Below are 12,558 nucleotides of genomic sequence, written 5' to 3'. Positions count from 1 at the left end.
CAGATTGTGTGCATAAGACCATTATATGAAAATGTATTCCTGAGCGCTAATCTGAAATGTTATGTAAAAATCCCCCAGATGTACTTTATCTCTAAGCCCTCAGGTTGGAAGGGACCGTTTGTAAAACCTCACTTGCAGGATAGTTTCTGCAAATCTCTGGAATATGAAATGCATGGACAGAAAGCACTGTTACCAGCAGCTACAGCGAAATGCTCCTTTCAACAAAGATTAGATGTATTTAAAGAATCACATTAGTACACTTACATTTCGATTTATTCGGAAATTACTCTGATATTGGGTACAACAGGCCAAGTCAAATCATGCACAAATCACAAAGGTAAATTAAAATTGAACGTAAATACCCTCCAATTTGTGGTGCGATATAACAAAGGCGGTTAATCTAACAATCTCCTCCAGTATTTCTTTCCAGCTGGCAATTTTTCCTCAAGCTGTGTGACTTTGTTGACTGGTCCCTTAAGCACCATACATTATTGTGGAGAAGCAAGAAGTAGAGGGCTGACGTAGCGGCTTCTGTTTATAGATCTATTTGGTGTGTCTATCTTTAAAACAAATGTTCTGCGGTTTCCCCTCCTCTGCCTTCCATCTCTATCTTGCTCTCCCTCCTTTTTCCTCTCTCATCGTTTCAAGATTTATCGCTCTGCAATCCTGAAGCCGGGAGGTCCCCGCTTACCTCTGCTTCTTGTTCCCACCTTCATGCTCTCTCTCTCTCTCTCTCTCTCTCTCTCTCTGTACCCCTTTTTTCTACAAATCTTCCCCTCATTCAGCCTCTTTTTACCTCAAGCCCACCATCACCACCCCTCCATCTCTCTCACCCTTTCCATCTTTCTGTATCAATTCCACGTTTTCCCCCTCTGGTAAAGAACAATCCATTCTTCTGGTATCGGTCTGGCAGAAAGAGCAATGGGGCTTGGTGGCACAGCGGAGCCTGTAACCCCCCAAAAAACACTACTAAAACACCCATTAAATTGATTTGTCAGTGTCTTGCTGAAAACCTGTATCTTGGCTCAGTAAACTTTTCAGGAAAAGCAACAAAAGCAGCCATTTGTGTTATCTTTGTTGGAAAAGCTGTTGGGTTACAGTAAAATAGCATGTTTTTGTGGGATATTACAGCATCACAGTGCAAGTCTATGAATCTTTAGATGAATCATGAAAAAAATCCCCTGAAACATGTGAAAAGATAGCTTTTTTTTCTCCTCCTGCTGGAGAGTTGGATTAATGGTTGCAATTGTGTGATGTTGGTGTCTAGAGACCTGCAAATAGCACACACCTGCACATGTTGTGGTGAAATAGAAGCTTACTGTGCGTTATATGTAAATATAATAAGCTAAAGCATGTGTCGGCAGAAATGCACACTGTACACAAACAAATACTTGCTTGACGATGCGAAAAAACTCCAACAAAGTATGTCCTCATGCAAAAGCAAGATACTCAAATACTCACATCACAGTATAAGTTGTTGCTGACATGTTCACAAAAAAAAGTTACATCTTTGGTATTTCACGACCCTGGCTTTCCATTGTATGGCTTCCACTAAATGTTTTTTGTGTTTCATTAGATTCACAAGACACACGTCTTGTAACTCTTTGTTGTTGTGTCTTGCAATAGTTCTACCTTTTACTGACTTTCCATCAGTGTGACAGCAGTGTCAGATGAAAATTATTATGACCAATAATTTAGGTGGATTTGTCTAAAGACAGGCGTGTCACATATCTGATTATCTGAGTCTTTTGGAAGGACAATGCCTAACCTTGAAGCTATGCAGCCCTGAGAAAAATATCCCAATCATCTGAATTTCTCGTAGCTAGTTGTCAAAAATGTTAATTAAAAAAAGGGAGAAAAAAATGCTCCACCTTGCTTTAAGTTGCTACAGCAGCAGATGGAGTTACATAACCAATACTGTCACATCAGTGCAATGATGAATGTCATTGTTTACTAGAGATAATACTGCATCTTCCTTTTCCGACATGCACACTTGTTTGCTTAAATTCTTGACCACATTCAGACCTCAGCACAGCCCTGAGACAGCTCCACCCAAAGAAACAAACCTCCTGACCTAAATATTTTTGACTGTAATGCAGCCGTTGACATGATTTATTATACATCCAACTTGACAGTTCAGAAAATCTTTCTGCAGTGCTCTCATTTTGTTTATGTCTGCCTAGGAATTTGATTGGTTACTCCACATCACAGCCCAGCTGCCTGATCCAAGGTGAAGTCCAGTCTTGTTTATTTACACAGTCACTCATCACAAAATAGACCAAAAAGAGTTCAGAGAAGATTCCCCAAGCAGAACCAAGTTACATACAAGACAAAAGCCCTTTCACACATGTACCACACAACAAGAGATTGTCTGTTATCTTTTCTACCAACTAGACATACTACATTTTATTCAGGCAAAGGCCAGCAACCTCATGCACAAGGCAGGACATGATGCGGTCTACACTGCTGCCATGTAGCCGGTTCATAATTTGGTCTCAGGTCGTTTCTTTTGTATGTGTGTCACGTTGGGCGCCAACCAACGTCTTTCCAGTTAGACTTGTTTGCTGGTATTTTCGTCAAAATTACCCTTCTTCTTTTCCTTCGGATATTTGTTTTCTTTCAGTTTTGCACCAGCTGCATAATAGAAACACACCCATGCTCAGTGTTGTCCACGCAATGACTTGCTTTATTCAAGCATGGGCTTACTCTAACATTACACGGACCGTGTGCAAGGGAGCTAGCAGGGAAAAGTCTGCTAAAGTGCAGCTTATTTGGACATTCGTATTCTCACACACAGCTCCTCTAGGTAATGTCTGGATAATTTCAGGGTTGCAGTACATGTGTGAAAGGGGCTACAGACTCATAATTGGGCAAGAGGATGTGAGCCAACACCTAACCCTGCAGTCCTGGAGGGCCCCTGAGGTACAGGAGCCCCAAAATCTGCAACTTCAGCTCATACTCTTTTAGACCGCAATCTGCACGCTAAGTCTCCAGCAACTGGTAAGCTGATACACAGCTATAAACACTGGTTTTCCAGTAGCAAGAGATGAGTCAATGAGAGCCAATATAGTTCTTAAAAAAGACTAATGAATTCAATTTAAGACAACTGAGACACTTTGAAGACAGCTATATTCGACATTTTGATCATGGAATAGTAATTATTGCAGTTTTGCTGAAAAGCTTGCTTTCACGCGATAGTATTAATTGCATCATTTAACATGTCAGGCCCATACTGCCCCTTTTTAAATGAATTTGTAAAGAAACCATGAAGAGACTTGATATTTAGCAATTCAAAGAAGCATGACCATTTTTTTTTGTATCTGACATCGAGGTCTAAAGTAATTGCAGTAATTTACGGAGGACAACGACCTTCAGTCTTTTGATTGGGCATTGAAATTTAAGTACATACACTCAGGCAGATGCACAATGATCTGACATGTCTTGACCGGCTCATTCTCATGCCAGCTGTAACTTTGAGATTTAAATGGATTAAAAAACTGTTGACACAAGGCTTGTACAGGACATGGTTGACATGCTAAATGGATGATAAGGCCCCTGAGTTTGCACAAAGACCCTTGAACATATTAAATCCAAGTACCCAGAGAGTAAGATTGTGAGCAAGTCTGGTTTATTTTCTGTTGTTACACGGCCATGGGGACTGAAAACAACAAATTAGCGCTGCACACCAACAAACACATCATTTATTTAATAGTGCTTGCTAATTAGCTGAATTAAAGTCAAAAGAGGAATGGAGGGACACCGCAGGCACTTTATCACACACTGCTTGATTGGTATTCTGTTTTAGCTTGAACGATATACTAAGTACTTGCCTTTACTGATTAATTTAAACAACTTTCCCTGTCTGTCTTATCACCCCCACTATTTGACTTATACACCACTTTTCTGTACATCTGTTATCACTTTACTCCATCATCTCTGTCTTGCCGTTGTTTTTCACAGTGCCTTCCTAGTAGCAGATCATTTTCTATAACGAGCCTCATCTAAGATTAGCACAGAAAGATATAAATACAGATGAATGATTATAATCACATATATAGGTATCAGAACATCTACTGTTCAGTAAAATTAAGATTTTAATCCTCTCTCAAAGAGCCCCAAGTTTAAATGTCAGTTGAATCATGACATTGACCTTTTGTTGAAGTCTATGCGTCATTTTGCTGTATAAAAGCTTAGGCTACAAAGTCTAGAATTCTTTTGAGTAGTTCCTGCCTTTTGTACAGTTTGCAGATGAGCTTCTAGATGTAAAGGATGGATCTAGTGTTTTTTGGCTTCTTGAGGTTAGCTTCCAAGTACTGCTATATCGTACTATTCAAATCCAAAAATCAAATTTTTGTAAAAATGCTGATGTTTTGACATTGACATGCTGTTTTCCCAAGCCCTTCTAAAACAAGATATGACGTGACATAGGTTTCTCCATGATGACGTTCGCTGGCTACCATTTTATCCCCAAACTTTATGGATTGTTAGGATGAGCAGTTGACAGGTTTCATTTAATTTGCGGCAGGTTTACCATCACTAGGAACGAACTACAGCAAAGCTGAGTGATACTAAGTTCTAACATTAGTCCATCTCTTCAAGGATGACTCTTTTGATGGGAAGTTGTAAGAGGTACTTTTCCATTGTCAGTGAATTAGTAGTAACTTAAATGGCAGTCAGCAGGCTCCAACTTTGGATAAGCAGGCATGAGTACAAGCACAGATGCTATATGCATTAAAAAAGATTCCTGCTGTTGACATGACGTAAATTCAGATTTGAAAGTCACACAATAACACAAACAATTTAATCGATCACGGCAGCAGTAGACCAGCAACAGGTATGTCCTCTGGCCTGTTAGAGCCGTTAAAGCCTCCTGACCTGCTCTTTTGTTCTAGACTTGGTTTTTACAAAAGACTCAAAATAACTGAATACAGTTTACTATTTATTGAAAGTATGCTGTGTCCATGCTGGGATCAAAAGGTCAGAGTGCCAACAAGTTCCTCAATTCATAGTTTTCTTCTGGGTGTGGGATCCAACCCGACAGTAGGTTGGACTTTGTCATGATTGGTCAATTTAGGATGGTGTCGTCAACCCATACTGGACACCTTGTGATATGTCATTTCAAAACTAGACACCTTTCCAATGGTGTCTTGTATGTATGTTTCTTAGTTTGAAGCCTATGTGTTTGTTTCTCGGAGAGCAGGATGTGCCCCCTTGACCTGAAGTTGAACACGCTTCTGCAAAGTCACTGAAGTTTTTTAAACAAATAATAGTTTTAACACTTCAGTTACAGTTACAGCTAAGCTAAGCTAAATATCCCTATCCTTCACTCCCGTGGACCCTCTAGGTCTGCATGGCTTCATGACCTAATGGGCCTTGAGTCCATTTGGCCGCTCCATGTTCTTCTACACATCCAAAAACTTTCACTGAGCACGAAGATAACTGTGTCAGTGTCAAACTAGCAATGATAGTTGTGCTGTGCTATGCACTGCTTTGTGCCAGGTGTAAGATAGAGACCTGAATGGCCGCCAGACGGTAGGCTGGCTGAAGAGGTGGTTGGTTTTGGAAGGTTCGAGAGACAGGATGAGAGTAAGACACACTAGAGGTAGAAGAGCTGAAAGCTTTTTGATAAATTGACAGCCAAAAGTCTCCTGTCTCCTGCTGAGCACATGTCCATGCCTTTTAGATAGAGACAGAGATAGAGATAGAGATAGAGATAGATACTCAGTGACACAGGCATTCGCAGAGATCTAGTCAGTTGCTCTAAAAGCAGTTATTAGGCTGATGGCAAAGAGAAATTAACCAAATTGCATCGTGTATGAGGCATTGCTGTCGGCATGGATACTGTATGAAGTTAGACAGCCAGTGAGACAGACAGGAGAGCTGAAAGCTGTTATTAGAGTGATGACTAAACACAAATAATCAATCAGATCACTTATGAACCTTCAGTCCAGACCTGTTTAGGCTGCCAGTCAGACAGGCGGTCAGCTAGTGAGACAGCCAGTGAGACAGGTGAGCTGAGAGCTGAGAGCCGTTATTAGGACCCATCTGTACTGGTGGCTAGAGGCAGTGATGATGAGCTACCAGTCCACAGCTTATTATTACCTGACTAATTACACTGGCTACCTCAGGCTGGCAGCCCGGTGCCTGCATTTATAATCAAAGTGAAATTAAACTATTAAATGAATTAATGGTGCCATGGTGTATGTTGTGTCAGCTCACAAGAGAGAGCATGATGCGTGTGCCTTTAGTGTATTTTTTTGTGCCTCTCTGCACATTTCACACGATGAGGGGAGATTTATGAGCGAGACTCTAAACACAAAAGCCAGAGGGACAATGCAGACAGCGGGAGAGGGAGATAAACACAGAATTGAACTGAGCACAAAGTAAACATCACAAATGATGTATGGTGCATTTGAGGGAATGCTACACGTGCTCACCAAACAATATTTTGACTTTTCTTTTAAGAATTACCCAGTGGTACTACCAGTTCCACTGCTGATACCATATGCATTTTACATATCCAAGGATTTTGATTTTTACATTTTATTGTTGGTTTTTTTTTGGAGCCAGGATTAAACTTACCTCTCCAGCTCTACTTTGTTGTTGATTACACAATTATTTTTTGTCATTTTTAATGCGTACAACGACAACCCTGATTTTAAAAGACTTGGGACATCATCTAAAGCATGAATAAAATAGTATGTGATTATTTGATAATCCTTCATAATGTATATTCAGTTAATACCTGTAGAAAGATAGAATGTATCAAATTTAAAATTTAAAGTGTAAAATTACACAAAAAAAGTTTATCCCTTTGAAGGTCAAATATACTGTTTTTATTTAAGTTTAACTTGTGTGTCCTGATTTTTTTAAATCAGGGTTGTAAGTGCAGCACTGCAGGAAGCCTTAAACTTTTTATATTTCAAGACACATCCTTCATTATCAAAAAAAACCTTCTGCAACACGGTCTGTGGATTTTCTTGAGTCATGATTTCAGATGTATTTCTTCTTGCAGTTTGAGCACCACAAGGCAAGTGACATCTAGTTTCATTATATTCCAGAGAAGGCAGAAGACAACATAAGACAACTTACACCAAAACAATCTAGACTGATAATTAGTATTACAGGTACAAAGAAAAAAGGGGTATTTTCGGATTAGGGGTGAACTTTTCCTTTCCTTTGTCCTCGTCTTTATGACAGTCTCCTGTTCTCCACACCTCTGAGCTTGGCCTTTTCTGAACAACTGCTTTTGTCTTCACATTGTACAAAGTAATTATTTTTGAACATAACCCTGCCTTAAATCATACTAATTTGTAATTCTACAAAAGCCAATTTGGCCTAATAATCTAACTGTATCACATATCTTGACAAGTGAAACAAAAATAAATACACTCAGACACTTTCAGACACAATCCTCTGTTAATTGTGGTTTCATTTTCATTGTGATATGTTTGGAAGAGATTGATTAACAGGGTTTTGAGAAGGTATACACTTTATCTGTCAAGAATAAATCACATTGTCACAATCATTTCATGGAAAAGGTAAAAAATATTTTATTCCAACTTTATGGGCGACTGTGTAGTTTTTAATGTGATTCCGTCTGCTGTTGCTCATTGTAATTCCATAGTTAAACCTAATTATTTTTTCTTTATATTTCTAAATTGGCTCGTTTTATTTGTCTCCCTGTGGCTTAAAAATATATTACTATAAATCATATAACATAGGCTAGCTGATGTCGAAATGCGTGATGTGTTTTATGTGGAAATGCTGTAGGGCGCTTTCCTATTGCATTGTTTAATCAATGCGCTTATGCATAACTATTGTGTGTGAGGGTGGTGTTGGATGGAGTTGAGGCTTATCTGAGGTAGGATTCTCTGTAATCATTGTTACCCTGCCACAAATTGGCGACAGCAAGACTTGTTGGCAGTCAGTATAAGACTGTGTGTGTGTGTGTGTGTGTGCGTACATGTTCATCATTGCCATATAGGGCAGACTGCAGCTGTAGTCTGCAACTGGCATGAAGAAGTGTCCGTTGCATATTGTCCTGTGTCAGTATATCAATTTCAATGCAAATAACAAGAAAAGCGAGTCACAGTGCAAACTTTTCCAACACACACTTCAGAGTGTTCTGCAATGCAGTCACTGATTAGAATTCAAACATCAAACAACAATATGGATGATATATGCATCACCTGATGGATTCATGCCTAAGACATGAAATGATACCAGTACCATTCTGCAGCGCAAAAACTTTCCCCTAAACTCCAAGAGGATGAACATCAAACTAATATTAAAATGAGATAACATCAAACCATCATCAAACATCGTGCAAAGCTCACTGAAGATCAGAGATTTCATGGATAGAAAGGATCCTTTAATGTCACAGAAAACTAGCTAAATAGGTATATATAAGCAGCACCTCTTTACAAGTCAGTTTTCACAAAGATGTATTTATGTATTGTCCGTGTGCACATGGGTTTTTAATTATATGCACTGTAAACAAGTCCTGAACTAATCTTGTAGAAATGAGCACATTTCTCTAAAGCGTCTGTTGATTGATGCAGAGTGTGCATCACGAAAGCTCTCCACATCACTTTATTTCCCACAATCAGAGTAAAGACTGCACACTTGAGAATGCTGGATTTTACAACAGAGTTACCAACAGTGTGTGCAACGTATGAATGGATCCATCAGGGTATTTTGTGCCGGCACGAGCATAAACAAGCTGAGGCACTGTTCCTTCATCAGAGGTTTTGCATGATGACATATAGTTAGTTCTGAAAACAATATGTCCAGTAAATATATATGTAAAAATGTATAACCGTGGTGATATGGATTTTTGATTTTGCACTTGATGGTGTGAATAGCCTCCAGGTGGAATCAACAATTTATTCATGCAGAAGGAGAAGCCATTATTGTTACCTGCTCCTATGTTTCACTTCAGCACCACCAGTTAGATTGTTTGACTTCAATCAGCTGTTGTATAAATAGACATTAGCAGCTGTTTAATATGCAGCAATTATTTACAGTCCTTATTCCCAAGCATTTGCATATGAGTGCTTAATCAAATAAAATGCATCCATCTATGGTTGCACTTCTAAATGACAGAGTCCTGCACTAAATGAATGGAATAAGGCCTGTTCATGCACACTGCCCATTGAGCTGGAATGATTCGAAGCACATTACATCTGCCGTGCTTTACAAAGCGCCCATCGTTTTAACAGAGTGGAAAGATAATATAGTGAAGCCTATCACACGCCCCGTTGACAAAGATTCATCCAGCATACATGTGTTAGGAAGCAGATGAGAGGGACAATGCACAATAAACTGTGTGGAGCACTCATTTGTTCTTTGGCAAATTTGTTACCTGACTCCGTATGAGTGGGTGGTGTGTGCCTAGGTGTATGTGCACGGAGGCTGGCGTGTGTATGAACTTGCACCTGAGCACTTATTTGGATGTTAGTGTGTGTGTGTGTGTGTTTGTGTGTGTGTGTGTGTGTGTGTGTGTGTGTGTGTGTGTGTGTGTGTGTGTGTGTGTGTGTGTGTGTGTGTGTGTACTATACCCACAAATCCTCTTTGTCAGCCTGTTTGTGTATGCTTTTCGTGTGTTTTCTGTGTGTCCCTCACGCTTGTGCAGCGGTTTGTGTTTGTGATCAGCTCATCCCCGGGAGTCCCTGGACGCTCCAAAATAGAGCACAGACAGGTGTGACTTATTAGAAATTTTGTCTCGACTCGCATAAGCAGACCATTAAACAATGAATATCCATCCATAACAAATAGCAAAACAGAGAGAGAGAGGGAGATTGAAAGTGAAGTGGAAGGGGGGAGGGGATTTTTTCATTTCAACGGATCAACAACTTTCCAATTTTAACACAATTCTCATTTGGAATTCAGAACGGGATGCAGCAAGATATTAATTTGGGGAAATCAACAGAAAAATTGGGTCACCTGTGAGCCATTCATTTCACGCCGCCAAAACAAATAAGCAATTTAAAAGAGAGAGGGAGAGAAGTGAAGGGAAAGAGTAAAAAGAAGATGATGTAAGTGGAGAGATATAATGAAAGAGGGAAGGACGGAAAGGAAAGTTGGTTAAGATTTTGAGTAGGGTGATTTTGCGTACTGGGAAGAACATGGGGGATAGAGAGAGAGAGAAAGTGAGATTGAGTTTGGAGCCTAATGAAAATGGCAGACATTGAGGTTAGCACAAATTGCAACACACATCCACTGAATGTAAACCACTGTGGGCAGCGTGTGGCTCAATCAGACTCTAAACAGAAGGGTAGAGGTCAGGGTCACTGTTCCATTTAGCTCATTTCTGTTGAGAATAATTGCCCTTTTGCGCGCCAAGACACACAACTGGAAACTAGCAAACACACTTGCAGACAGGATGCTGTCTTGAATAGATTATGCAAATTATATGCAGAGTATATTTGGCTGGCAGAAGAGAGGGAGTCAAGTGTGAGCAGCAAAGGTTGATACAGGCTAAAGTAGTACTGGTTTTACAGGTTAATGCAGCATTGACTGGTGCCCAGAGGGGTGAGCATAGGGGTGCAAGTGGAGAAGAAAGTCGGGGGAACATGTGTGTTGGCATGGAAACTGAAGGTATATACATGGGTTTGTTTGTGAGTGAGTGAGTGAGTGAGTGAGTGAGTGAGTGAGTGAGTGAGTGAGTGAGTGAAAGAAATAAACCACTTGCTGTTGTCTTGACGATATTTCTTTCTTAATCTCTCTTTAGGACAGTCCATTGATCCTCCAGTCAGACAGAAATGTGACTGTCAATGCAAGGAATGATCAGGGACAACTGACCGGACAGCTAACCGTGGGTAAGGCAACAAGACACACACCATGAAAAGACATGTCCACACGAACTACATTTGCAGTAAACATTTACTTTCAGAACAACCTTAAAAACCGGATCATTTCTCCAAGACAGTCAATAAATTGCTTTGTTTGTGCTTGAAATTCTAAATGCATTTTACCTCCCTCTGTTTACCAAACTAAATGCTATCTTTTTCCATTAGTGTATCTCACTGAGGCTGACAGTCATGCTGTTTGTGGACTAAATCATTTTTCCAAGCTCTGATTGGATTAGTGAGGACCCAGTGTTTTACGGAAGAAATTACTCAGAAGACATATGACATATATAATATGACGTATTCTTATTGGGCTCTACATCCTGTACTAAGTTGCATGCAAAAGTGGGCCATTAGTTTTACCACAGTCCTGAAGACAAACAATAAAAAAAAAAGACATCAACCAACCAACAAAAAATAGCCTTCTTGATGGAGGTAAAATGCCGTGTGTTTACATGCCCCTAAGTAATCAGAGTACTCAGATTTTACGCAGGAAATCTGAGTACATTTAAAGATGCACATGGCATTTAAGGAAGCAGCTCACTGAAAAAAAGTTTGCTTCAGTATAGTTAATTAAGTACATGTTAATGTCATGATGTCGAAGACAACAGGACCTACAACGGTACCTTGGTGAACACCAACCCCCTCCAGACATATGCCAAATTGTATTGTTTTACACAAACTGATCAGCAGCAGAATATCTATATGTTCAGAGAAAAAGATTTGACAATGTAATGAAAATACAATGAAATCAGAAATTAAAATATTATTTCTTACCCTGACAAGCAGAGTAAGATGTCAGTAGATGACAGCAGGAAATGCTGTTCGGGTTGCACTTCCAATGTTGGTTTTAGTAATATAGACTGTAAGTTGTTATCATAAGCATCACAATGCTCTCCTACTTTAGTGGTGTGCTTCAGTCTTCAACAAACATTGAACAGTATTTTGGATTTTAGAGGTAATGAGTTAGTTGTACCGGACATAATATTAGATCCCTGGTAAAACTGTGAAAGGTGTCAGTGATGGTGGATGCATTGTGTTGGTTGGTGTAGTTGCCATTGAAAAATGCCATTTGAGGTGGACCTAAAAAGATAGTAAAGCCATAGTTAAAGGTAAATACATATAAAAATGTAAGCATAAGGCCAAGGTGCACAATAAAAAATGACATGAATTCAACAATTGTCCAATTTGCCCCAAAAAAACTGTTTTATTGTAACATGATGAAGTATTAAGATGTAAATGATATAGTTCTTATTACCAAAGTTATGATTGACTTATAGAGGCCAGGAACAGATGTAAGGATTGTGTAAAAACTGGAAAGTGGCTTTGAGTGCTTTTCAGTGAGGCGAGTTTCAGAGATAAAGGGTTAGTGAAAGAGGCACCAAGATTATGATGGCAGTGTTTGGAGTTCAGAGCAGGTTAAATATAAAATGGAGTTAGCTGTGAACCTTTGTTCCTGTCTTGTTGGCATTTAATATTGTCTCTTTTTTAACCTCTTTATTACAAAAGTTCAGTTGCCAGTGGTCAGCACTAAGCCTCTGAACATTTCCTCAGGTTTAGATTTGGATTGTTTTAGGCTCTTATGTGTTAGGTGAGGAATGAAGGTCGGAGTGATGCCCTCAGAGTATAACAGGACTTGTGCAATTAAGGTTGACCATACATGTAGTTTATTAGAGCGACTGCATGAAATATAATTTAGTTTATC

The 12,558-nt window shown here is 39.5% G+C and overlaps 1 protein-coding gene across 1 annotated transcript in view; it reads left to right on the top strand.

The window, feature by feature from the left end:
• The window catches only part of LOC131974643 (zeta-sarcoglycan), a 390,877-nt gene that overhangs the window by 289,130 nt on the left and 89,189 nt on the right, over nucleotides 1-12,558 (top strand). The window contains exon 4 of the mRNA XM_059337047.1: nucleotides 10,736-10,823. Within this exon, the coding sequence (XP_059193030.1) occupies nucleotides 10,736-10,823 (88 nt within the window). The remainder of the gene's footprint in view (nucleotides 1-10,735; nucleotides 10,824-12,558) is intronic.

This window comes from Centropristis striata, chromosome 1 (assembly GCF_030273125.1).
Source record: "Centropristis striata isolate RG_2023a ecotype Rhode Island chromosome 1, C.striata_1.0, whole genome shotgun sequence".
In the NCBI taxonomy this organism is placed as follows: Eukaryota; Metazoa; Chordata; class Actinopteri; order Perciformes; family Serranidae; genus Centropristis; species Centropristis striata.
Note: the sequence above shows the minus strand (reverse complement) of the source record. Positions and strands in the feature narration are given on the sequence as shown.